Below are 27834 nucleotides of genomic sequence, written 5' to 3' on the forward strand. Positions count from 1 at the left end.
GCCCACTGGGTTTTTTGAAGGCTTATCATTATCTGTCAGTGCCCTGCAGCCTCACACCAACAGAAGCCTCGCTGCATCTCCAGCACATTTTGGAGCCACACAAGCTGAGGCTTTCTTCTTTAGGAAAACAGGACTTTGGGGCCTCAGAGGCCCTTTGCCATCCCTACAGAAGCCCTTGAGTTTGGAATTTAGCATTGATGGAGCACAGGACAGGCCACACGGGTTACACCTGTCTTACTCCTGCCTGATACACATCTTGGAGGAGTTTTATCACCTCCTTGTCTGACTTCCAAATTAATGTTTTCCTGCTCTCCCCCCTGCTGCCCCTCCTCACTCTTCCCAGGGGCTCTCAGGGGAACACCAAGCCATTGCTTTATTCTCTTTCAAGAATTCTTTACAGTCATGTGTTCATTCACCTCCCTGCCACCTGGTCCACAAAAGCTTGACAGAAATTGGGAAGGGGCTGGGGAAAGGTTTGGGGTTTCTGGTTTGATGTCCATGATGGGGTTTGGGGTTTCTGGTTTGATGTCGCCTTCCTTAAGTGGTTTATTCCCTGGGTACCTGGGCTGTGAGCTTCTTGTCCCTCTGCCTTCTGGGGTTCCAGACCTCAAGCTTCAAATCTTTAAATTAAGAAAATTAATTACCCCTGGTGGTGACATTATGGACTCCACAAGAGGCCAAAGCAGCAGCAGCCTCGAGCAGCAGAGGAATGGGAGAGAGGCTGGAGTTCTTGACTCTGGTCAGCTCTGGCACATGCAGCTGGGGAGGTTTTTGCCTCACTTTCCCTCTCTAAAATGAAAAATACAACATCCACTCCCTGTTTGAGACACTCAAAGGACAAACTCTCTGGCAGGACAATCCACTGTTTATCCATGAAACACCACATGCAGCATGTACGGAGCTGTTCATCCATGCAGGAAAACCTTGGGCTCTGCTGGTCACAATGAATACCACGAGCAGGTGGGAACACGTCAGACAAAAGTTGGTGGCACTCAGAGAAGAGTTTCTCAAAGAAGCTAAAGGGAGATGCTGTTTTGTACCATTTTTTATTAATGGGTTTCAAGACCATTCTGCTCATGAAATATATAGTAATTAAACCCTCCTGATGGAACAAAATGTGTATTTTTTATGTTAAAAAAAAAAAAATCTGTGCTTTCAGAAACTTAGATTCCACTTGGGTTCTACAGTGTAGAGGTTTTTTAAATTTCACTGCTTGACAATAACTATGTAACATAGCTTTAAAAATTAGCTGGCTCATTTTAGTTATACTGGAGATAATGGGGGGGGGTGGGGGGGGGTGCAGAACCCAGCTTAAATCTGGTCTAAAATCTGGGGAAAATAATCTTTTGAGTGACAGAGCGCCATTTCCTTCCAGGAGATTAGCAAAAGTTTATTATTCCAAGTATATATTTTAGACTATTCCACTTACACAGTTGCTTTAGTATCAACCCTATTAAAACCTTTCTGATAGCTGATTGCATTCATAAGCAATTCCCAGCTCCACAAAGTGGAGCAAAGTGTCTCTCAGACCACCATTTGAGCAGGGGTGCACACACCTGATCCCTCTGCACATTCCAACAGGTAACAGGGCAGGTGGGCACAATGCCCTGCAATTCCCACTCTTCTTTCAATATCCTGCACAAAGCCCCACAACCCAAAACATCAGCAAGCAAGAGAGTGCTCTTAGAGCACTTAGTAAGTCTTGCAGTTTGGGATTACAAGTACTTACTTTAGAACAGCATGTTTCCTGTTTCTTTGGTGTTGTCCCAGTGCTTGTGTGGTGAGACAAGAGAGTTGGAATTTTCCTGTTAACTGTCAAGTTCACCTTTGCCTAAAGAACAGAAATTGTTTGAGATCAAGCAGAGCAAGGCAGGGAACAGGAGGTTCTTAGACAATCACAGAACCACAGAATCACTAAGGCTGGAAGAGACCTCTAACATTGAGTCCGACATTAACCCAGCACTGCCAAGGCCACCACTAAACCACGTCCCCAAGTGCCACATCTACACCTTTTAAAGCCCTCCAGGGATGGTGACTCCCCCACTGCCCTGGGCAGCCTGTTCCAATGCTTGATAATCTTTTCCATGAAGAAATTTTTCCTAATGTTCCATCTAAACCTCGCCTGGTCCAGTGTGAGGCCATTTCCTCTTATCCTGTCCCTTGTTACCTGGCAGAAGAGCCTGATCCCCACCTGGCTGCACCCTCCTGTCAAGGAGCTGTGAGAACATCTCCCCTGAGTCTCCTTTTGTCCAGGCTGAACCCCCCCAGCTACCTCAGCTGCTCCTCATCAGACTTGTGCTCCAGACCCTTCCCCAGCTCCCTTCCCTTCTCTGGGTACACTCCAGCCCCTCAGTGTCTTTCTTGAACTGAGGGGCCAGAACTGAACACAGGATGTGAGGTGTGGCCTCACCAGTGCCCAGCACAAAGGGGACGATCACTGCCCTGACAAAGGCCAGGTGCCACTGGCCTTCTTGGCTACCTGGATTCTGCTGTCTCAAGTGTTAGTTCAGTAACCCTCTCTGTTTGTAGTAAGACAACACCAGCTTGCATTGGAAGTTAATGTTTAAAAAAAATAGGGAAAAGAATGGCAGGACACAAGCAGCAGCAACTGCTCTCAGCTCTTGCTTCTCTAGGCCAGGCACACGTGCAGGCTTTATTCTCCCAGACCTTGGATTCTGACCCAGCAGAATGCTCTGGTTTGCACCCACATGAGCTGGGTAGAGCTCCCTGTGGCCTCTCCCCCAGGTTCCTGACCGTGGTACAGGTGGAAACCCAGGATCCACACGGAAAAGCTGCGCCGGGGCTGAACTCGCCCGGCGGGGTGGAAAAAACGTTAAGAACTGGAGGGGTTTTGTATTTTGCAAACAAAAGGAAGTTCATTTCCTCTATTAGCTCACCATAGCACTGTGTGCAAAAACACGCCTGGAGCTCTTGAAATACCTTCACTTCTGCATCTACCAAATTTATTTATAGAGCCATCTGGAAAACACTGACTCTTCATTTACAAGATACTATGGAGCTTTTCAGAATTGTTTCATCAACAAAACTCTCTAAAAACACCCCCACCTACAGAAATTGTCAACTATAATCAAGTCTCAGGAGATTTTTTGTGTGTATGTATTTAAAGAGTATTGACAAGTCAGTTAAAACTGCTGTATTAATGCATAAATAGGTAATTCTCCAGGTGCTAACTAGTAAATCTATTAAATGTGCCTAATAATAAATCAGCAAATGGGTCTAATGCACACCCCTGGAAGAAACCACAAATACTTCAGCTATGTCCCATTTAAATGCAATCTTGGGGCATTGTAGCAGTTTGGAAAACAAATGGGAGCAAATTCTTCTATGAAATAGAATAAATCTGCAGACTTAGAACATCTAAAATAAAAGTGAGGTGAAACCTGGGAGACAGGAGTGTCCTGGCTGGCAGGTGGGGACAGAGAGGGAAGAGCAGCTCTCACTCCCTGCACGTGGCCCTGAGCTCGCTTGGAACAACTGAGTTACAGCTCACTCACTGTCTAGGCATCCAGGCAATAAACCACAACAGAAATGTTAAAATAATAACACTATTAAGAATAAATAAGGATTTGGACTTATTTTAGCCAAAATGTTTTAACAAAGCACCACTATTCATTCCTTGGCAGCTGGTGGGATGCCTGTGTGCTCCTATTACTCCATTCCTGACTTGCCTTCATACTTTCTCCTGTTTGCAACAGTTAGGACTCCATAAATTCAACCCAACTATAAAAATTAATTCCAACAATCATTTAATGTACCTGTGGCTCTAATACCACACGCATCTAGAAAGCTACACGAGATCTTTATTACTGCCTTGTTGATGGGTTGCTATCTAGAGGTATCCTTCTGACCCATACAGCATTATGTGTCTTCATTTATCAAAACAAGAATGTTTCATTAAATGCTCATTCATTTCTAATGAACACTAGGTTGTGCAGTGCTGGTCTCAGCCAGTCTTTGATTTTTGGGGTGTGAAGCATACCACCATCCTAGTTGATCCAAGGAACATCCCCCTGTTTATCCTGATCCCTCATGTATCAGTCCTAAACTGAGACATATCACCCAGATCATTGCTAGGGTGAAGCCCTGAGCATCCTTTCTTCAAATTATGCCCAAATTACTGCTAGAAAACAGTGCACTCTATTCTCTAAGTGTCTGAGGAAAAACTTTTAAAGGAACATTTGAGATCTCCATGTGCCAGTCAGAGTTCCCAACAGCAAAGTGTGTCAGCCTCAGTTTTTTCAAGACAGGATCATCAGCTCACATAACATCTAAGACACCGTTACAAACATTTTACCAGCCTGCCTTTCTGCCTTCATTTTTCATATATCTGCATTACTGAAATCAACGACATAAATCAGAACCACTGTGCTTGGTTTATGGGCATTGCTCTCCAGAAGTCCCAGTAAAAGTTAAGGGAGCCACTTCCAGCTCTTTGGCCTGCTGTGTGCATATTCAGTATTTTAATTTGGACCTGAAGTAGAGAGGGCTGACAGACATTGTACTTCCAAGTATTCAATTCCTTTAGTAATCAAGAACTCCTGTATTAAAAACATCCAGAAAAGTGGACTCTCAGTCTCTAAAAGTGCTTCAGCTTTTATCTAATATACTCTCCAAATCAGTAATATCAAATATATTACCTGGGATGCAGCAGTCCTTCAGTGCCCTACTGTGTATTTTGAGTTATTGGACCTTCTTTTTCCCCACTTTCAGGACATTTCTCAAAATGATCATTTTAAATCAGTACTGAGAGCTCTCCTGAACTCCTCCCAGCATTTCTCACTGCCAGTTCTGAGTTCTTGCAGCCACAGGCTGCTCAAGTACCACCTTTATGGGATTTAGAGCACCATCAAATCTTTAGTCAGAGCACAAGCGAGTAAGACTGAAATTGCTATTGAAAATGTAATCTATTTCCTTAAAAACACTGGTGCCAAGATTGCAGGAAGAGTATACAGAATAGTATTTTCTGACATTCTATTTCCAGAAAAGTAGATAACGTCCAAAATATAGATTTCAAAGTATCCAAAGGCATGAGGAGGAAGGCTGGAAGAAAATACACGTGTAGAAATCCCAGCAGGAAAGAACACCCTGTCAGGAAGCTGAAGCCACACAGGCAGTGGCAGTAACTGCAGGTAACCCCTCTCCCCTCAGCCATACGAGGTCACAAACTGGTGCAGAAAAAGGAAACAGAAACCAAGAAGTTATCAAAGATCCTCAGAACTGGTTGATAGGTTATCAGCAAATAACTCTGATAAGCAATCAGGGAACTGTGTAATCACCCAACAGCAGCAAGTTCACTGACTGAATTGCTGCCTTTAGCTGTCATCTCCACACTGACTCCTGCCCTTCTGTTTTTTCACGGCACTTGGAATCCCCAAATCCATTGGTTCCTGCAGAGCAGGGAGAGCAAGAGTGGCTCAACCAGTGGCTGTGCTCACTGCTCCTGGAGTAAAGAACACCCAGCCTGGGTGAGTGAACACCTTCTGCCTCTCACACGCTTCACTGCCAAATTGTTCATCTCACAGACAAACAGGAACTGGCTTTTATGCTTGAAGGGTGTTTATGTCTTGCATAATTTATTTGAGGTCCTATCCAGCTTACATCAAGCTCAAGAATAAACTCTCACATGTATTTCAAAAGTTAGAGGGTCCAGCTCCTTATCAAGCTTCCCTGGAGAGATGCCCTGTCAGAGGGTCAGCTGGGGCCAACCTCCCCTTTTTCTTCCCTCCGTTTCCCACCCTCCATTTGGTGTGGTATGGAAGTGCAGAGTCCAGCAGCCCATGCACAGGGCAGAAGAGCTCCCAGAGGAAAGGAACAGGACTCATCTCTTCAGAAAAGCAGGTACCAACACAACTCACTACCACCCCATCCAAAAAGAGACCGAGAAGCCAAACAACAGAAGATCATTTTGAAGCGGTGGAGAGAAACAATTCCAAATTAACCATGGCAAATGCAGATGAGCTTTAGGAGATGGGCAAGTTCTTTCAAGAGTACAAAAGCTTTGCTAATAAACTGACACTGCAATTAACTGCATCCATACCCAACCCCTTCCTGACAGAAGGGACCCTCCCCAAAACCCAAATATTTAAGGGTGAGTGCCAAGAGGATGAGACCAGGCTCTTTTCAGTGACAGGACAGGGGCAACAGGAAGAAACTGATGCACAGGAAGTTCCATCAGAATATGAGGAAAAACTTGTTTATTGTGAGGGTGGCAGAGCACTGGAACAGCTGCCCAGAGAGGCTGTGGAGTCTCCTTCCTTGGAGATATTCAAACCCTGCCTGAACACAATCCTGTGCAACCTACTCTAGGTGAACCTGCTTGAGCGGGGGGTTGGACCAGATGATCTCCAGAGGTCCCTTCCAACCCCAACCAGTCTGGGATCCTGTAAAACACAAGATACAGCTCCAGGAGTGTGCAGGGGCCGAGTCAGCACTTCCCATGACAAAATGTATTGCTTCACACAACACTCTGACCTACAGAGCCACAGCACACTAGAAGCCAAGAGAAAGCTGTCATTTGAAACAGTATAAGGCTTGCACTTCATGTCTTTAAAATGTTTTACTGTATCAGGTTCTCTGCTAAGGGATATTTGAATGTAGATATATGGTTTGAATACATAGGACATGTTCCATATACAATCTGGCCACAGAATAGCTTATGGCTGGCAACTGGCCAAATAACTTCCACCCAGAAATGAATTCACAGCTTTAGATTTGTCAAATAAATTTCCACCTCAACCCCAAAGTGTGGGTAAAATTCCTACACTCAAGTAATTGCTGAAGTTGTCCACCAACTGTGGGATGTTATCTTCATACATCTTTTTTTTTTTTTTTTTGAAAAACAGTGTCGAGCATGCAAGTATTGCATTTTAATCACAGAGAAAAGAAAAAGAAACGAAGAGTAAATTTCAGAATGTGCAAACTGCAAGTAAGTTAATTTTCACGTGTTTACAGCAGGATAATCTCCTTCTGCTCAGATACATCGTACAACAGGTTTACTATAAACTCTGAATAAAGATGGACACTGTTTTTTGCATTTAAGTAGGCTATCTGGATTTCTGCTTTTCATTTACTGGAACAAATCTGATACTGCTTCCGGAATTAAAGCTTCCCTTGGGGTTAAACAATTCACACAGTGATGAATTCCGAAAGCTACTTGCACATACTTCCAATTATGTAAGTTTTATAAAGGTCAGGTCGGGATTCCTGCAAGGCCTTTGACACAGTCCCCTACTGCATGCTTCTGAATTGGAGGGTGGTAAAACACTGGCACAGGTTTCCCAGAGAGGTGGTGGATGCCCCATCCCTGGAAACACTCAAGGCCTGTTGGACGGGGCTCTGAGCAACCTGGATGAGTTGAAGATGTCCCTTCTCCTTGCAGGGGAGTTGGACTAAATCACCTTTAAAGGTCCCTTCAAACTCGAACCATTCTGTGATCCCATGATTCAGAGTTTCTTACCAATGCTGAAGCCAATCTACAGATGTTAAAACTAACCTAAGAGATTAAATACAGTCAGACAAAGTTAACCTGATTTCGAGTCTATTATTATTTATGTGATCACACAAGGATTCTGCCTGTGCTCTGTGGTCTATGAAATAGTGTTTGCAGCTTGCAGAAGCAAGCAGTGCTAATTACTTGTTAACATGTGGTTTCCATCTATGTTTATTTTATGGGTATTAACCTGAAATTAAGTCAACACAAAAGAAAAAGAGAAACAACAAAATTGAGTATTTTCAGAGGCAACACAAGCCTGAGTCTCATGACAGCTGCTGTGCCTTTGCAGAATTTTAAGATACAGACACACATTTTTCCCCTTCTGCTGCTATTTCCGTTATGCACGTAAAAGGGAGAAATCAGCTTCTCAGGGAAAATCATGGCTGTAACTGATACAGAACAAATCGATATCCCTGTAATTCAGAAACAAGGTAACAGACACAGGTTGCATACTGCAAACTCTTCAGTCCCACAATTCCCACCTCTGCTGCTTTAATTCAGAGGCAGCTGGCAGAGCACACTGGAATTTCACTCAGCAGTCACTTAAAAGCAAGTGGAGGCAACCACAAGCTCCCTTCTCTGTACACTTCTCTATGTGCACACAAACCGGTCCTCAAGAAATCAAGCAGGAGACAGACCCAAAGACTTTACTCCACTGAATGTGTCAAGATACCAGGAAAAGAGTGGATAAACATCTAAAAAGCAAGTTATACACTGTACTTGCAATGAAATAGGTCTCAGAAATCATCCTTCAGTCCCCCACCCCCAATTTGGCACTGAACCAAGTCAGACCCATGAGGGCTTTACAGTGAATTCAGAGGGGCCTGAAGCTTTTGGTCCACTCGGTTACACAATAGGCAAAAAACAGGGACCTGGGATAATAAATCCTGGGAGTGCACATGATCCAGGTGCATCATAGCCCTGACACTCACTACCCACCTCATCTCAAAATAGCAAAATGTTATTTGGAAAGCAACAGATAAGGACATTGGGAACAATATGAATTTAACACAAGTAATGAAAAAAAAAAAGTGTAGAGAACTGCGATTTTAAATTGAAGCTGCACTTTTAAATAACCAGCAGTAACAAAACCAAGTGAATCATCTTACTTATCACCAAGAGGCAAACCCAAACCAACAATGGATTCACAGTTGTGGCTAAAGGGTATTAACAGTTTGTGAAACATCATGTGGAAACTCGATACTTGTGGTTGAAAAGGATTCAATTCCGGAGATGATTCAGGCATCTTCAGCACAGCTGTAACCTAGAGTACACTAGAGTATCTTCCGTACCTCAGAAACTGTCTCTAAACTCCAGGATAATCCTCTAAACCTGATGTTCAGGACTTGTTCTGAAAGAATTACCTATCCACTTTCAAGGGAAAAAAAAATAAACCAACCCCTCTTAAATCCTTTGCCAGCTAATCTGTAACAGAGCAATTCATAACACTCTGGTGCTGGTTTCAGTTGTAGTGCACATGTGTAACTACAGCCTAAATACCACCACCATTTACCTGCAGTGGTCCTGGGAAGGCTGGAGGTGAGTGTGCATGCAGAGCCAGGGGCACAGGTTGGAGTCTGCCAGCAAAGAAGAATAAGCATAAAGTCTCACCCATTTTACAAGTACAGGGCTGTTTTTGCACCATGCAATGGGTATTCGATGAAATAATAAAACAAAGCTCTCCTGGGGAGATGTCCAAACATAAAACCTCTCTGCAGAGAGAAACATTTCTTAAAGGACGCAGGCTGACCTCTAAAATATTTTGTTAGAGTCTCCTCATATCAGTCTGTTCCTCCATTAAGTAGTCTCTGAAGGCAGTGTTCATTTTTGGGTTTCAGCATCCCCACCTGGCATGTGATACTAGTTTCTTTCAAGTCAGGGTTTGGGATTTTAAGCACCACTGGTGTAATTACACCCACCAATTTCTCCAACTCACCAAAGATCTCCCCAGTCTTCCAGGAGCAATTAGGAGGAGAGAATGAAGCTGCTTGCAAAATTCTTGGGTATTTTCATGCAGGAAATAATGCCAGTTTAACAGTTCTCATACTCATACAAATTAGCTGCTGTTTGGTTGAATACATTCATATCTGCTATGAAAAATATGGCTCTATCAGCTGCTTCTTTATGAGCTTGTTCTAAACCAGTGACGTGACAGTGCAAAACTACTTATTTTCTGTTTCATCAAGAAGTAATTCCTTCAGGCATTAAGATGTGACATAAAATCTTTTACTAAATTGAGCAATTTCATTAAGTTTTCTGTGAAGAAAGCAAAATACAGCATGGAATACAAAAGCTTTTAAAATGTGCCAGGGAATATCATTGAAAAGGTAACAAACTATGCAAACCACAGGCCTGTCTTATGTATTTTAAACATTGTCTGAGACATGAAATAACCACAGAAACAGTTTTATATAATATGATTTAACATCGGTTGTTCAAGAACTCAGGAGAAAATGTTTACTCTTTTCTGATTAATATTAGCAACTTAAAAAAAAAAATAAAAGGCATTCTTCTGATGACTGAAATACATTCCCAGGGGGAATTCAAGCACCACAGCTCTTTCCACAGAAAACCTCCAAATAAAACATGGCCAAGTATTGCCTAGAGATTAAACACCAGGAAAGCTCTACACAACAGAGATTCCCACTTTAGGCAATTTACTTTTTCTTGCTTTTGAGGGAGGTGTTGTGAACTCTCACTCTCTTCTGCACAGAAGAAGAGACCTTCAGAGATGCTTTCTTTGTGAGGGACCTTTCCACAGCTCCAGGTTTCCATAGCAACAGCTGAGCATCCTCTCCACCCGTCAGCAGAGACTCATCCGTCGGGCTCCAGCAGAAGGAGCGGACGGTGGCCGAGTGTCCACCACACAGGGTCCCCACCAGGCTCAGGCCATCGCTGCTGCAGCTGATCACATGCATGTTTCCTGTGGAGGTTCCCCCAATCAGGAAGAGTTTCCCTGCCTTTTCGTGGTACAAGCCACCCACCAGGTAATGCAGGCCGTGGTTTTCAGCGCAGACTGACTCTCTGACATCCAGAACATGCAGCAGGGTTATTGGTTCTTCGGTGTCCAGCTGAGCCATGTCCCACCAGCAGAACCCCTCATCGTGTGTCATGCAATAGACCTGTTTGTAATCTTCCCCAGACCAGCCAAGAGAACTCACTGATGAATCTGAATTGCAAGTTGATATCAAAGCATCATCTTCATTATCCTTGTTGATGTCAAACACATTCACCAAGCCATCGGTTGACCCAGACACTACCAAATTGGGTTGGATAGGATGGAAACAGATTTTAGTGATGTCATCATTGTGGCTTTCAGAATAGACTCCCAAGGGTTCTTTAGTTGTGCTGGCACAGTCTGTAATGCCTCTTGCATCCCAAAACACCAGAAACGTGTCCTTATCAACTTTTTCCGTTCCGGCACAAACAATGAGGTCACTGCAGCTGACATCAAAGCTGATGAAGACATTGGAAGGATAGCCACTGAACACCTGCACAGGCTTCTGCGTGGCTGAGCGAACATCCCAGCACTTCACTGTGCCCTCACTGCAGGCTGAGAACACCACACTGTCACACACGTGTGCAAACCTGACCCCGCTGAGGATCCCGGGATGGCCGCTGTATTCCCGCAGGAAGTGCAGCGTCTCCCTGTCGTACACCCTGATGGATTTATTGGAACAGGAAACTGCCACGAAGCGGCTGCTCCCGGGCTGGGCAGCTGTGGAGGTGTCAATGTCCAGCAGGTAGGCGGGCTCCTCGCTGGGCACACAGCGCCTGGCTATGCGCAGACTAGCCAGCTGCTCCTCCACCTTCTCCACTGCCATCATCTCGAACGCTCTCCCCAGCCTTGCCAGAAACCTGGAATAAATAAAAGAAAAGGAGAGTTTTAACTACAGCATTCTTAAACAGTGTTAGCTTTAAGTACACGTATGAGAAAGCATCTCGTGCAGAAGTGATGCGTGGAGCTAAAATTCAATTATCCCAATGTCCTGCCCACCACAACTTCATTCACAGGAACACAGAACAGGAAAGGGCTCCCTGATTCAAGGAGTTCAATCTCTCACGTCTGTAAGCACTACACCAGATAATCCCCTTAACAGATTAAACAGTCTATCTGGGAATCCTGGGAGAGTCACTTAGCTAAATTTGCTTTATTATTTTTATAAAGTAAGGTGATGTTCTCCACAAGTGGAAACAAAATTAAGTCACCCCCTCTACCTGAGGAGGAGTAAGTTTTGTTCTAGGAAGCACAGCCCACAAACAGCTGCAACAGTACGACTGCAGGAGACTTCTTAAGTGAACTTCTGTGCTGAGGGACGTGCACAGGGGAGGCAGAGAACAAGACCAAAATTACACAGCACTACAGCCTGAAATGGCCTGGTGAGGTAATTTTACAAGTATTTAGGTGCCCAATGACACACAGAAACACCTGCCAGTGTATCATGGACAACCTAAACGAGCTACGTGACGTGGAATTCACTGCAATTAAGCACCTCAACGCTTTCTGAGCCTCCTGTAAAACCACAGAACACTGATGTTTAGTGCAGCTGATAAAAATCTTCCCTTCAGAGGCAATTCCTCTCTGGCACTGCTGAACCTCCCTAGAAACCCAAACTATTTCAGTGATGCACACAAATGCAAACTTTACCCAGCAAAACCAAAATTAAACAAATTTCTCCTGATCCTCTCATAGATTCACTTCTAAAATATGCTCTAAAAGGAAAAATACAGTTTTCCTTTCTATAACACACCAGAAAATTCTATTCTGTAATTGCAGTAAAGATACCATCAATTCAGAGTCAGAAAAAGCACAGCAGTATTTACATTTTAAAGAGATATTTGCAAGGGTTTTAGTGGTTCACAAACTACAACCATTTTTTAAAGAAGATGGAGGTATGTTAATACGGTCATCCACTTCTGTTAAAAACACACATTCAATTAGACCACTGTTCTGTGTTTAAAAAGAATCAAAACCCAAACATTGAGGGAATCACAGCAGGTTTTAAGGGGTCAACACTCCAGTGATTTCTCACTGGTACTGATACTTCCTTAAGGTCTGGGCCAGCAGCCAATCCAAGGTACCACATGCACGAAACGACCCTTTAAAAAAGAAATCCAAACAGAAATGGAGTAAAAATCAGGCAGACACAGAATGCAAGAAAATATTCTCATGCCTTCCCAGCTGTTTTATCATCAATTTTTCTGCAAATTCTTCAGGCTGGATTTTTAGGGGCAGAATGTGCAAGTTTCCATGTATTACTTGCTTTAGTCATAATTATTTTAATGGTCCATGAGAGACCAAAAACAAAGGAAAAGTTGCTATGACAAAGCTGCATTCTGCTTTTTTTGTTCTTGGTGCTGTTTGTGGTTTCAGGGTTTTGCTTTCCCTCCTCCTCTGGTTTGGTGCACACAAATATTCACAACACCATGTGACAAACAAGCAAATTCTTAAAAAACAGCTTAAGTAGGCACACATAAAAACTTAATTCCCAAGTCACAAGTAATCATCTCCCTAAGCGATTTGCCTCACCAGTATCCGGACAATGAGGTCCCCAGGTTAATCTTCTACATCAAAGCAACCTTTCAGAGAACATCTACCAGTCATTTTTGCCATAAAATGCAGACATCCTGTGGAAACTCCTTTCCCCTCTGAAGCAAAGAAGTTCAGCGTGTTTTCTGGGATTACCCTGTGTACAACCTACCCACTGAACTTGTTCCTTACTTACTTTTCTGGGTACGTCCTCAAATGAAACAAGCTTTTACTAGAACTATTACATAAAGCCAACTGTTCTCAAACGCTGTTTGCCACACTGCTTAAACACAAAACTGTTAAACACCCATGCAAATTAATAATATAAACTGAAGAAATAAAATATTTTAACATTATTAATTAGGAAAACTACTTAATTCAATTTACTGAAGAATTACATTGGAAGCTTCTATTTAAAGAGAGTTTCAAACACACATGCTTGAGGGTGGAGAAAGGAGTTTTTGCAAACCAGCTCTCCTGCAGTGCTATGGTTACTAAAAAAATCAGGTTCTCTCTGTAAATGTCTTGTAAGAAAAATGTAGTTTTCCAAGCTGACCTGAATTTTAAGCTCTAAATATTCAGACTTTGTCTACTCAAAAGGCCAAGTAAACTCAAACAGACATGTTCCTGACAAATGTCATCCATTTGGAAGGCAAGCTGCAGTTGTTTAAATATTACTGACTGTGATAGAGAATATCTTTCAATAAGCAGTTTCTACAACACTCATGTCAGAGCTTTTACTGCTGGGGAAGGCGAGGGAACTCTACAAATACCCAGAAGTTGTAAAAAGCCAGAGTCTGCAAAAGCAGGTTCATTCAGTTTTAATAATATTTTCTGGGAAATAAAATTAGCTCAAGACAACTCTTAAACTTTTGCCCAGAATGACTTAAGTACAGCTATTCTGAAATACCACAAAACGCTGTTCATGTTTTCAGACAGAATTGCAATTTCTACCATCAGGAAGGTGAAGGGTTCAGTTTTCAATTCTATTTCCACTGCAACAACTAAGAAGCCTTAAAATTGTGTTCAATGGCAGCCAGGTTTTTGCTAAAAACCCAGTAAAATGTCTGCCTTGGTAAGAAAGACTATTATGAAATTGTGATTGAAGGTTATATAAACAATTCATGCTCAAACTTCAGGGTGTAGCTGCCAGCCCTTCCTTTTCAGAAAGGGAAGTCACTGTTGTATTTTGATGGGAAAGTTTAAATGGCAGGAATAGGATCTGTGTTAAATTTATGAGACAAATAGGAAACAATGGTCTTCCAAGCACAATAGAAGATAACTAAGCACTGGAGTGCAGCCACATACAAAGCACATGGTCCTCTGCACTGAAGCACTTTTAGTTCCTTAAGTTCAACAACAGAGGTATCTGTTTTCCAAAGAATCCTTTGGCAAAATCAGAGTCTTTGAAACGTGACATACTGTGGATAAAGCACAACAGCCAGTTGTGATGATCAGCGAGGAGAACTGCTCAAGTTCATGTGACAAACTCTCTGACACAAAGACTTTGTAGGGCACCGACAGCTTGCTCTTGGACTGCTCCAGTCTCAGAAGAAATCACAGAGGTCACTGGCCAAAAGCTCTTCTTTCCCCATGGTTCCTCCTCTGCTCAGAATGTGAGGTAGTTCAATTAATTCAGGTTTTTCACTTTCTCCAGCTCACAGTGGCCCGCAGTCTGGATCTGTAGTCTCAATACTGACAAAATCCAGGTGATGTCAAGGTGCCAGGAAACCACCACCACTGGGATGACACATTAGTACCTGGCTGAAGGTGTCTGGCTCTGGCCAGTCACCTGTCTTTGAAACAGAGGTGCAATCCCATCCCTAGGGATCATCATTCCTTATGTGGAACAGCTGAATCTTTCAGCTGCATTCACACCTGCAGCCTCCGAGCCAGGAAAAGCCACCTTCTATAAATTAAACTTGAAACTTTTGTGTTATTATAGCTAGACTTCTGGAACTATACTCATGAATGAATTAAGTACACAGTTACATGCAACCCCTGCACGTCTCCTGCATATCACAACTACCAAAACCAATAAGCTTCTGGAAGAATACTCAAAACTCATTATATCTTGGGAACTCAGAATAAATACAGTTCTCTGAAACAGCCTAAAATATTTTGACCTCCAGGGCATCCTACAAGGCTCCTTTAAAAAAGAAGTAAACTCAATGTTTAGAATAGAAGGCACGAAGTGGAAGTGATGCCAAAGAGGCAGGACAGGATTTTCAGATGCCTTTGTTACGTGTTTTTCACTGGTGGAGTGTAGAAACAACCACACAGCAAGACTGGAAGCAAACAGTTGTGCCAAAGGCAGCCCTTTCCAATGGTGGAGAAATGAAAAGCAAGTACCTATCTGCAGAAACTAAGCACTTAGCATTGTCCCAGCACATACTGCTGTGCTGTTTGTGCAGTATTCTAAACGTCGCAGCCTCAGTTCAAGCCAACAGGCTCATCAGTCCTCTTCAATCCAGAACGTTTTTCAAAGGATAAACCGGCAAATCATAAGTTATTTCCTTTTTCCTTTGAGTGGTGTACAGAAGATGCTGCCAAGTTGCATAGTTCCCTTTTCCAAAAGGGAATGTTAGCTCAAAAATATATAGAAATACAAATTTTCCTTTGAAAAATAAGAGTGAAAATGTGGAAAACCAGCACATTCTCAAAGATTTAATCGCTAATGTAAGAGTAATTTAGGAATAGGAGGGTAGAAATACATAATGAAAATGACCTGTAGTTCTGGCAGTCTTCTCTGCAGAGGTCAAGTACCAAAAATATCAAGGGATCTGAGCAGCAGTAGATGAAATCTTGCACTGTTCTTTCCTACTATAAACAATACAAACAGACTCTCCCTTTATTTTCACCATTATTAAAAGTTCAAGAACAAGCTGAGAACAAACGTGGAGCTCTGGGCAGCGGGAAGCAGCTCATGCATGCACAGGACATGTGGTTTGCATTTGAAAGCAGAGCTGCCAAGGCAGGGAGAACACATCAATGCTGCACTTCCCTGATGCAGGAGCCTGCAGAGACCTCTCCTCACTGGCACCACTCCCCAGCAGAAGATGGATCAACAAACCATCTGAGCACTGAGGGGAAGCACAGAGCACCCCTCAGGAATGCAGAGTTTCTCCAGGACACACGCTCCCATAGCTGGTTTTGTTGTTTTACCCAAGCAGAGGGAGAAGGGGTTTTTCCAGCATTCCCACAAAGCCTGCTGAAGGCAAAGACAAGAGCATTTAAGTCATCAGGCAGGAAGGGAATAAAATGCACAAGAGGCTACACTAAAGTGCAGAGACAAGATGTAACTGCCAAGAGAATTATTTCATCCTCTCATATCAGCTACATCTCGCTTCCAAATGTAAAGCACAGTCAGAAAGAAGCTCCATGTAATTCTTCATTTGCAGCACAGAGAAAATGGTATCAGTAGAATAGAAAGGAGGAAAAAGATAAAACACAAAGTCTATGGGAAGATCAAAAAAATTACGTCTACCAAGCTACTTGCCTTTTATGAAATCAATTCCTGCCCTCCCACCAGGACTGAGCTTCAGGGTACAATCCTGTTTAGCAATGGAAAGAGGAGCTTTAGGTGGGAGACAGAACCAAGGAAATGGCCTTAAACAGTATTGGTTGGAGGGAAAAAATAAGAGTCCGAGGTAAGAGAGAATAAAGGGAAAAAGGCCCAGCTGCTCAGTGCTTTGGGGTTCAATAATTTAAAAAAAAATTTAAAAATGGAAACTACCACTTTTGTGAACTCATCTTTTGGGGACATAAGCAGGTCTTCACATCAATTCAGAAACAAAACCTGTTTTGAATATTATACTGCACATCCATAGAAAGAGAATGCAAAAACAACTTCTGGATTGGATCAAGCATAGCTTTAAATGCATAAATCATAAAAACCATACAGTGACTATTTTCATCAAAAGAAAACTTTCAGGTTGGTTTCTTTTTTGGTGTAAGATTCTGCATTCAAACTAGAAAGACCTATCCTGATTTTGCATCGAACACTAGAAAATATGGTGGAGACAGGTGAGATCTAGAACATTCAGGCATGCCTTCAGGTCCAAAGTGCAATGAATTAACATTCAAACTTGAGTAACTGAAAGCCTATTGACAGAAATTCATGAACCAAAGAGATGGTAAAGAGCTGCAAAAGACCAGATGGCCAATTGAAAAAGTGTAGAATAATCCAATGTACAATTATAAAACTCAAGCTAGAAAGCACTATACAAAACTATAAAAATGCCAAATCACAAATTTTGGCTTCTAAATTAAGGCAAATATTTTAAAATATGATGCTCAGATTGCTAACCTACCTTCTTAGAACAATTTAGAAGACCCTGGCATAAACATGGGAAACATAGTTTCTAAATATTCTAATAAACTGTGTAAAATAATATTTCAAACACATTTGAGAATACCTCTTTTCAGTCTTCTCTTTTCATCCAATTCCATGCTGGTGACAAAGACCTACTAACAGAGGAGCCACAAAGGAAACTGTCCCCCAAATCCCACTCTGCCATGAGCAGCTGGACCCAACCAAGAACTTCCTTGTGAGGGGGAGCTTTCCTTGTACTGACATCACCAGGTAGAGGATGTGACTGCATCCAGGTGTGGATGAGGTAGTCATCCAATAAAGGAGTAATAAGAGGATAAGAGATGCTCTATTTTACTCTCATGGCTATTCTCAGATCAAGCTGACAGAAGTTGCAGCAGAAGCAATCCTATTTTATAAAGGCAGATCTGAAAGAGTCCGAGGCAAAGGGTAAACTACAGAAAGAGATACTGTAATTGGGCTATTTGTATTCTAAATTCTATATATTATGTTTTTTTTCTTTTTTTTTTTTCTGGCAAAGAACACTGTATTTGAAAACACTCTGAAAGCTAATCTATGCTTAAATTGCACTCTCAGAACCCTCTGAACAGCTAAACAACAAATGCTGCGTCCTCAGGTGGATTCTAGAGGACAGGAAAACTGCCCCAGTGCTGTGCTCTGGCTTTTGCACTGAGCAAGGCTCTGCCATGGGGGTCAAAGATGAGGTTTGTGCCTGTTGCCTGTAATGGAACCACAGCTATCCAGCCAGTCTGCTGCAAACCTTGAAGAGAATCCAAGTCTCAGCCTTCTGCACTTGTGCTTATCTCATCAGACCACAGCGACAACAGAGAAGTCATTTCCTTTCTCCTGTGAGCACCTCCCACTGAACCCAACATATTGAGATGACTTCTTGCGACCACAAACATAGGAAAGAAGATACAGAACTAATCAGCCTCTCAAATAACACACAGCCAACAGGTGCTGCAAATCAAACATGGAGGTTACAATGGTCACCTGCATGTAGTATTAAGTTTTGATCCATTCCCATTTCAACACAACAGCCACAAGCAGCTCAGAGGAGGTTCATGCTTGCTAACAGCATTTTCTTTTGTGAAGAGGTCCAACAGCTTTGCTGTCTGACTTGGCACTAGAGCTATGCACCGAGATGGTTATCTCAAATAAGACAGAAATAAAGTATTTATCCGAGTGGATTTGAACAAGAACCTGGCCTACAAACACTTCCTAGTCCTGACTGTGACAGCACAGCTTGCTGAGTAATTCCCAGCAAGGGGCAACATTCACTCATCACTTAATCAATGAAACAAGGACAGCATTTGCCCAACTCACAATCCTTGGGCACACAAACATTAGTAAGTACAGTCAGCAGCAGACTTTCACAGAAAAAGCCTTGTTCTGAATGTCTACACTACAAGATACAATGCAAAAGTCACTGTGACACTGCGGTGCACCTGCAAATTCCACAATCAAAAAGTGCTCTGATGCCCTTTCAAGTTTGGGATTACAAGAAAGGACTCCAAGAGCGACAATTTTCAGGGCCATTTTAAGCTGAGAAAAACACCACATGAACGGGCAACACCAATGATCCACCCTACAGAGAAAGGTGAAAGGAAAAAATTACTTACACAACTGCATTAATAATTTAGTGACTCTGAAATAACACCATGTAATTCCTTCAATTTAGACATTGTCACTTACTACAAACATCCTCATATAGAAGAAACCTGGAAATAAGTAAGAAGTCTTCCCAAAGATTAATAAAATTTGCTGAAATTCTTCCAAAAAATTTATTTCTACACCACAGGAAGTCTGGGAAATTTCAGCCTGAATTCAGCAACAACCATAATAAAAGGATGTGAAGAAACTTTGCTATAACTGGAAAAAGAGCTTCTACTACCACACACTGGTGCCAAAATACCTACAATGACATAAAATCGATGTTTTATTTACTGGAATATTTTAGAAATTCTTTCGCAACAGTAATTTACTTTAAGTACACTTCATTATCAGAGCTCATTCTTCAAAACACAAAACTATTATGTTTTCAAGACTCTCTTCTTAACAACCCAAGCTTAAATCAGTTGCTGGTGAACAGGTAAGAAGATAATCCCCTACATGTGCAGATATAGGGGAATACAAGACACACAACATTTGTGTGCTTGGTAATTCTAAGCCCCAACTTAACATCATTGCCTAAGCAATTCTCTGAAGTTCCAGATGTATTGCACAGGCACAAACATCTACCAAGCCTAAGCAGGGAAAACTTCTCCTCATTTTCCTCATCTGCTTCCCCAGAACATGCAGATCACTAACATGTCTTCGCCAGTCACATCCCACACTATCCATTTTTTTATATTTAGCTACTCCAGAACATCCCCACGTCAAGGTAATTTGTCAGACCCTCTCCAGTTTCAAAGCAACAAGAGAAACTTGAGATCCCTGTGTGCCCGTGACAGTTCACAGACTATCAGTTTCCAAAACATGCTCTTTGTGCAGTCTGACAGCTGGAGGCTCTGCTGAATCTTTATCATGCCCTAAGCTCAATTTTCAATGTTTTGTAGCAGACAAAAGGAAAAGATGTCATCTAAGTGACAACAGGAGGATAGAAGAGGCTGAAATAAAGGGTTTCAAAACTATGTTGGCTCCATCCCATACAGGAAAATTTACTTTTGAGTCTCCATGAAAGATGCTAAGGCACCAAGGATGTGGACATTGAACCCATGCAAGGCACTCTCTTCAGCTCTTCGTTTCCAGGAGCCTTTAGACAGTGTTTACTCTTGAACTATACATGGAACTCCAGCAGCAGCTTCACCAATGCCATAAAAGATAAAAAATAAATCAGCTTTTCCTTTCCATGATACCCAAATGCACAGTGATTTTTCCATACTCCTCTGGAAGCTCATGTTTAACTGTTTTTTCACTCTTTAAGTAATTTAGGACTCAGTCATAAAAAATAAAATAATGAAAGGGAAGGACAAAGGAGAAAGTATGCAGGAATTCCCACTCCAGACATTCTGATCAAGAGATCTGCTGTAACCAGCAACACAGACAATCCCTGCTGGCAAATCACAACAGAACTCTATGTTTTTGTTAGCACCCATGAACCCCTGGGTGGGGAACTTATTTTTCTGAGATCCACAAACACCTTTCCAATGTCTTCAGCAGCCTGTTGCCCCAAAATAAGACAGGGATAAAAAGCAAAGCCAAGAGCTTTATGCATTTTAATAACCCTGCTCTCAAGCCATGTTTGTTCACAATGCTTAAGTGAACCTGTATTTCACAGGGTCATAGCAGGCTCTCAGCAGTGCTCTTTGCTGAGGCCAATGTCTTGATAATTAAGCCATAATCAAGTCAGAGAAGGAAGGGTTAGATGATGCAGGTAATGGACTGTTTATTTCACAAGAGGCCGCTGGATGCTTTGCCTTGTGTAGCTTGGCAAAGACAGAGACTGAGCAGGCATACGATTACTATCTACAAATACATCAAAGGAATAAATGCTGAGGAGGGAGGGGAGCTACTCAAGAACAATACTGGCACAAGAGTTTAAGAGTATAAACTGACCATAAATAAAATATGGAACAGAAATCATAAAGTTTATCTCACAAAATACTTCCCAATTATAACAGTGGGGGTAAAAACTTTAACTGTCTTCATCTGCTTTTATAACCTCGCCAGCCTGGCACCCAGCACTGTCCTTGCACAGCAAAGAACCCAAATGGGAAGTCAGACTGAGAAACAAGCAACTCTGAGATAAGCTGGCTCATCATTCCTTTCTGGAAGATACCACGTTGCCAGGCAGACAATAGCAAGACACAATATTTGCTCAGTCCATAGTTCCAAAAGCAACATTAAGACCTTAGTAAGAGGGCATGTACGTGCAGAGAGAGCACGCAGCTTCCAGCTTAACGTGACCTCCTCTCCACGCCGCTGGGACCGTCGGGACAGCAGCCTAAGGACTTGAGCGTGCCCCTCCACCCGGCCACATCTAATGCCGAGGCTGCTGGCTGGAGAATCCCACGGAGTTCGGGACAGACTGCCAGAGGCTGTTGGCTGGAGAATCCCACGGAGTTCGGGACAGACTGCCAGAGGCTGTTGGCTGGAGAATCCCAAGGAGTTCGGAACAGACTGCCAGAGGCTGCTGGCTGGAGAATCCCAAGGAGTTCGGGACAGACTGCCAGAGGCTGCTGGCTGGAGAATCCCAAGGAGTTCGGGACAGACTGCCAGAGGCTGTTGGCTGGAGAATCCCAAGGAGTTCGGGACAGATTGCCGGAGGCTGTTATTCCGCACTCGGCCACCGGATGTCGCCAGTGACCGCCCCAGAGCAGCTCAGAGAGGGCGCCATGATTTTACGCGATCCCAAGAGCATTAATAAAGTACCAGTATTTTTTCTTTTTAAAAGCCTCCGTTCTTCAAATCAGACCATTAATCAAAAATGACATGCTTCACTTACAACTGTCTAGCACGAAAAACTGAAGGGAAAAAAACCAAATTCAACTATGCCACAACTTTTCTTTCTGAACCATCAGAAGTTAAAAATATACTCATGTTCTTAATAAAGTCTCATTTGGTGACTTCAATTCAGAGATTTTGATCATTCGGAGTTCATAATAATGTGAGATGAGACTCATATGTCCATGCAATCCACACATAAACATACAGGGAATGACTGACTGGTGTGCACTTGTATTTGCTCTTTTAGCATCCAGCAAATGCTGAGTCCAGAAACACCCATCACTCAAATTTTTCAGGAAAGAGGGATGAACAAACCAGACCCAGCAACTACAAACCCTTCCTCTCTCAATCTGTTACACTCATATCTATCTCCCACAAACATTCCTGAAGCAGGAGTGTTCAATGCACATGCAAAGTAATAGTTGCCCAAGACATTAAACCACTAGAATTAACCTTTCTTTCTTTAAATCTGTTTTTCTCCCTTTCAAAACTGAGTCATGTATTTCCTTAGGTATCCTGACAGACGTTGAATAAACTAAAATCAAATCCTCTCACCTCATAAACACTCAAGTAAGTTAGAAGTGCTAGTAGAGGAGCTGCATGTTTCTAAACAAGAATTTTTGCTTTCTCAGCTATCTGCCTGTCCCTTCTGATTGCACAAAGGAGCCATAACACTTAATTCCAGCTTTACCACGCATTCCCATAGCAACAAGGATACACAGATTATTATTATGAAAAGATCCTCAAATTACTGCAAAGTAAACAATATCTGAAGTTCCCTATTCCAGGTAGTGCCAGCATACAACTCCAGTTTGCCAATTTTAGTTAAATGTTGCGTTGTCTTTTCACCAATTTAATTGCTCACCAATTGTACAGCACTTCTGCATCTTATTTTAATGAGAAGCTGAGCAATGCTTTTGCCTTGAAATAACAGACAAGGGAAAAAAAAAGATCTTGGTAGTTATGGCAAGGTGCAGAGAGAGATGCAAGTGAAAAGTTGTTAATCAATTAAAAATACAAAAAAAATCAAGATTCTGCTGAAGAAAAAAGGAAATTGCAAGAAAGATTATGAACAATACAGCAAAACAATTGTTTTACTTTAAAACTGATCTTGGATTTGCATAATTTAATTTAATTCAGCATATGAACTAGGAGTGATTTAATGCTTTTTCACAGGTAAGATTCAGTTGCCATATTAAACAAAGAACCCTTTCTTTTTGATTTTTTTATTAGGTTTTCATTTAGCTGGAAAACTACAGAATTAAAAAAAAAATACCAAGTGCCCTTTCAAGGCCACAGTACCTTCTTATATAAAACAAGTTTCAAAGAGGAAAACAATAGGAGCTAACAAGTTTTGAAATACTTGCATTCCTCTATCTGCTGCAAAAGTCTCAAACTAAACATTAAGGTCATGTCGAAACATTTTCAGCAATACCAACAGTGTGATAAAAAATAATACAAAGCCCTGATAATATTAATAATCTGCAAGAAGTGCTTTCAGACTCATGTGAAAAGGGGTGATAAAGTCTGTAAAGGGTATAAATGACAGCACAGATGGTTTATGTTACAAACGAGAATAATGATAATGTAACAGATCTTCTGGGCTTTAACACCTGACATGAACAGAACAAAAATTTATCAGACTGAAGACTTTATAGGATAATATGAACTTGTTAAAATGGACAGCTGCAAAGTTTGATTCCTGCCAATACTTCTAAATTACTTTGACCATTGAAAAGACTCATCCTGTAAGACCTAGAAACAGGACAGAAAAATCAGAACAGCCTAATGGAATTACCAGTGTTTGTCCTGCAATTTGAGTGTGATTTTTACAGTGCGGTACACTGGCTTAGCTGCTTCTTCCCCACCCCCATTTCCACTGCTTTGTTCTCACAGAAATATTTTGTTAAAACTTGCACCAAAGTGTCAGCTAAGGCAAAAATAAATCACAGAAACAATTCAACCAAGGCATTATTTTGGCATCAGACATCCTTCACTCCCAGTCTAAAGCTTTATTTACCAAAGCACCCATCTCTATCCCGTTTCCCGGTCCCTCCACCTCCCATTCACTTTAGAAGCCAAAAAACCACTCTCAGTCACGTGCAGGACATGGTATATACTTAACTAACCAGCCCTAAATTAAATGCAGGAGGAAATAAGAGAGGAAAATGCACCAGCAAGAATTTATGTAATTATTTAGTGTTTAACTTCTCTGTTAAAGGAAAAGAGACAGTTGCAGGGACATGAGAAGGGGAAGAGCTCAGGGAGAAGGGGGTAGTGGGTCAGGTTGAAGTCTGAGGATGGCAAAGATGTTTGAGGTTGAACTTTCTAACCCCCATGGGATTGGGCAAATATGCTCTTTTTCTGCCTTTCTTACATCTTCCATTGCCCATCTTGCACCTGAACTGCTTCCAAGTCCCAAAGCACACTCCAAAACCTTGCCAAGTCTCTTATCCACAATTCTCAACACCTTTTTTTTTATGTGTGGTGTGAAAGCCACTAATGGGCTTGTCCCCACACAGGAGAAGCTGAGCCCCATAAAAATCATCTTTTTACTCACCAAATAAACCCAAGCCTTAGACTGTCTGCAGAGGCAGCTTGGTATCAACACACCTGAGCATGCTGCATGGTAGTGCTGATTTCCTTCTGTTTTGCCATTTTTTCTTCTTTTCCCCAGAAAAGCTTGGAAATACCATTATTTTTATACTTCCAGTAAAAAGCACAACAAAGCTGCAAAACCCAGCTGGAAAATGGTGCCAGCAGGTAACAACCATCTGGTCTCTCAGGAGACCTCCCATGCTGTCAAGTACAGACCAGACCCCAAGGTTTGCCCAGCAAAACTGATGCAGTGAAAGAAAAAACATTAAAAAAAACATCTGGAAAGGTTGAGAGAATTGGGATTATTCAGCCTGGAAAAGAGATGGCTTTGGGGTGACCTAACTGCTGCCTTTCAGTACCTGAAGGGAGCCTGCAAGAAAGATGGAGAGAGACTATTTACAAGAGCCTGGAGTGACAGGACAAGGAGGAATGGAAAACTGAGAGAGGGCAGGAAGAAATTCTTAACTGTGAGGGTGGGGACACCCTGGCACAGGTTGCCCAGAGAAGCTGTGGCTGCCCCATCCCTGGGAGTGTTCAAGGCCGGACTGGATGGGGCTTGGAGTAACCTGGTCTGATGGAAGGTGTCCCTGCCATGGCAGAGGGTTGGAACAAGATTTTAAAACCCCCTTCAACCCAAACCATTCTATGGTTCTATGATCTTTTTTAAAAAACATTTAAAAAGCCACCTGAACGTCATCGATCATCCCATGCACAGAAGAACTCTTATATGGAAAAAAAATGGATCATTCTTTCCAAAAGGTCCGAGACCACAGAAGAAACAGGCAGGCCCCAGGTCATGTCGATGCATGGAGAGGCTGCCCAGGAGTTCTGGGCCCACCTTTCCCTAGAGGGCTGTTCTTTAACACCATAAAAAGATATTTGGAGGAAAACACAAACAGCTACACCAGTCTTTAACTCTAAACAAACAGAAACCAAGATGCAAACTTTAAACAAGCACCATGTAAAATTAGCACCTAGAAACCATGGGATACACATGAACACAAACCTGTTCAGTTACTCTGCAGACAGGGACAATTATCTTCAAGGAGCTGCTCTGCACACACACTTCACTGAATCTAACTATACTCTCAAACAGAAAATATTTGGAATACTGACAATATTAGGAAATAAAAGGCATTAACATACCTTTGTCCTGAGAACAAAGTTTTTACAGACCTAAAGCCCAGCGCACTAAGAAAGAGCTTGTGCTTCTGCATTCTTTCAAATATGTAACACATTTCTAAGAAAACTTAATTTAGAATTATAGGATTATAACCAATATGAGTCAGTAACACAACACAGAACTGATAATTCTACTCCCTGTACCTTGTAGGAAAAAGCTAATTCTACAACATAGCATATTTTGAGATATCTGTTGATTATATAAAATATAATTTAAGGATATGGATATCACAGCTTTGACAGTAGTTTCTGCAACTACTTTTTTATTCAAAACCACAGAAAAGTTTCTTTTCCTTTTTTCCCAAGGGAGTAAAACAACCAAACAAAAAAACCCAAACTGCAACTTTCATTTCTTCTTCGGACCTTTTCCAGATTTGTTTGGGTGCGGGGTTTTTTTGTTTGTTTTAGACTGTAACTATTATTAAGAAAGATCCCCATCTGCACCAAACCTAGATGAGGTCAGCTGGTGCTTACCAGCATAACTTCCTAATACATACATTTTATTGAATCACACAATCATTAAGGTGTCCCTGCCCAGAGTGGGAACGAAGCTCCCAGGCTGTGCTGAGGGATGGGATAAACTCACAGCGCAAGTCGAGCGTCCTGGTTCACATCTCGCCAGCGACACAGCGCAGCTTCTCAGCAAAGCCAGCGCCGCTTCAGTTCAGCCTAACGGGAGCAGAAAGGCAGCGGTGAGGGAGGGCAGCACAGCCACAGAAGCCCAGCCCCGATGTCCAGGAGCTCGTCCGGGCCGCTGCTCTCCCGGCCCAAACCCCTTTCTGCCCCACCACAAACCGCACAGGGTCAACCCCCGGCACAGGACCCCCGCCCGCCCCTCACAGCCCTGCCCGGGATCCCCCGCAGACGGTCCCTCAGGGGCACAGCGCCCGCGCCCTCCCCACAGCAGCGCCCGCGGCTCGTCCTCAGCCCAGACCTCCCTCGGCCTGGTCCGGGCCCCGCAGTGTTCCTCACCGGGGGTCCTCATCCCGGCGCCCCCAATGTTCCTCACCCGGGGTCCTCATCCCGGCGCCCCCAGTGTTCCTCACCGGGGGTCCTCATCCCGGCGCCCTCAGTGTTCCTCACCGGGGGTCCTCATCCCGGCGCCCCCAGTGTTCCTCACCCCGGGGTCCTCATCCCGGCGCCCCCAGTGTTCCTCACCCCGGGTCCTCATCCCGGCGCCCCCAGTGTTCCTCACCCCGGGTCCTCATCCCGGCGCCCCCAGTGTTCCTCACCCCGGGGTCCTCATCCCGGCGCCCCCAGTGTTCCTCACCCCGGGTCCTCATCCCGGCGCCCCCAATGTTCCTCACCCGGGGTCCTCATCCCGGCGCCCCCAATGTTCCTCACCCGGGGTCCTCATCCCGGCGCCCCCAGTGTTCCTCACCGGGGGTCCTCATCCCGGCGCCCTCAGTGTTCCTCACCGGGGGTCCTCATCCCGGCGCCCCCAGTGTTCCTCACCCCGGGTCCTCATCCCGGCGCCCCCAGTGTTCCTCACCGGGGGTCCTTATCCCGGCGCCCCCAGTGTTCCGCACCCCGGGTCCTCATCCCAGCGCCCACAGTGTTCCTCACCCGGGGTTCCTGTCTCAGCTCCCCCAGGTTTCCTTACCCAGGATCCTTACACCGGTTCCGCCAGGGGTTCCTTATCCCGTGTTCTTGTTCCGGCCGCCCAAGGAGTTCCTTGCCCGGGTTCCTTATCCCGGCCGCTCCAGGAATCCCTGTCCCTACCGGTGTGCCTTACCCGGGATGCTTATCCCGGCCGCTCCATGGGATCCCTGTCCCTGCCCGCGTTCCTTACCCGGGATGCTTATCCCGGCCGCTCCATGGCATCCCTGTCCCTGCCGGCGTTCCTTACCCGGGATGCTTATCCCGGCCGCTCCATGGCATCCCTGTCCCTGCCGGCGTTCCTTACCCGGGATGCTTATCCCGGCCGCTCCATGGGATCCCTGTCCCTGCCAGCGTTCCTTACCCGGGATGCTTATCCCGGCTGCTCCATGGGGTCCCCGTCCCGGTCCCTCCCAGCCCGGCCGCCCCGGCCGCCGCCGCGTGCGCACCGCGCTGTCCCTGCCAGCCCCGCCCCCGCGCCCTTTCCCGCCGCCCCATTGGCTGCTGCGGCCGCCATCTTCCGGCCATAGAGGCGGGGGAAGGAAGCGACGCGCGGAAGGGGATTGGTGCAAAGGGCGGAGGGGGCGGGACCGGCCGGGAAGCGCCGCTGTTTGATTGGCTGGGGCAGGG

At 43.7% G+C, this 27834-nt stretch overlaps 1 protein-coding gene across 6 annotated transcripts; it reads right to left on the reverse strand.

Annotated features, from left to right (window-relative positions):
- Positions 1–1029: 1029 nt before the first annotated feature.
- Positions 1030–27650, reverse strand: WDR89 (WD repeat domain 89). 6 transcript variants are annotated; one of them, XM_032113206.1, is made up of 4 exons: positions 27341–27597; positions 26192–26274; positions 9027–11371; positions 1030–1831 (listed from the first exon to the last, which is right to left on the reverse strand). In XM_032113206.1, exon 3 carries the CDS (start codon positions 11338–11340, stop codon positions 10171–10173), a length of 1170 nt encoding a protein of 389 aa, XP_031969097.1. In that variant the 5' UTR covers positions 11341–11371; positions 26192–26274; positions 27341–27597; the 3' UTR covers positions 1030–1831; positions 9027–10170. The 6 variants fall into 6 exon arrangements, with proteins under 6 accessions (XP_031969097.1, XP_031969095.1, XP_031969100.1 ...); XM_032113204.1 differs by having other exon boundaries at positions 27209–27597; XM_032113209.1 differs by having other exon boundaries at positions 27569–27587.
- Positions 27651–27834: the final 184 nt, after the last annotated feature.

The sequence above is a fragment of the Corvus moneduloides genome, chromosome 6 (genome assembly GCF_009650955.1).
Source record: "Corvus moneduloides isolate bCorMon1 chromosome 6, bCorMon1.pri, whole genome shotgun sequence".
NCBI classification, from domain to species: Eukaryota; Metazoa; Chordata; class Aves; order Passeriformes; family Corvidae; genus Corvus; species Corvus moneduloides.

What these genes read in the sequence shown, in the direction of transcription:
- WDR89 (XM_032113210.1), bottom strand. Translation starts at nt 11,340, where the DNA reads ATGATGGCAGTGGAGAAGGTGGAGGAGCAGCTGGCTAGTCTGCGCATA.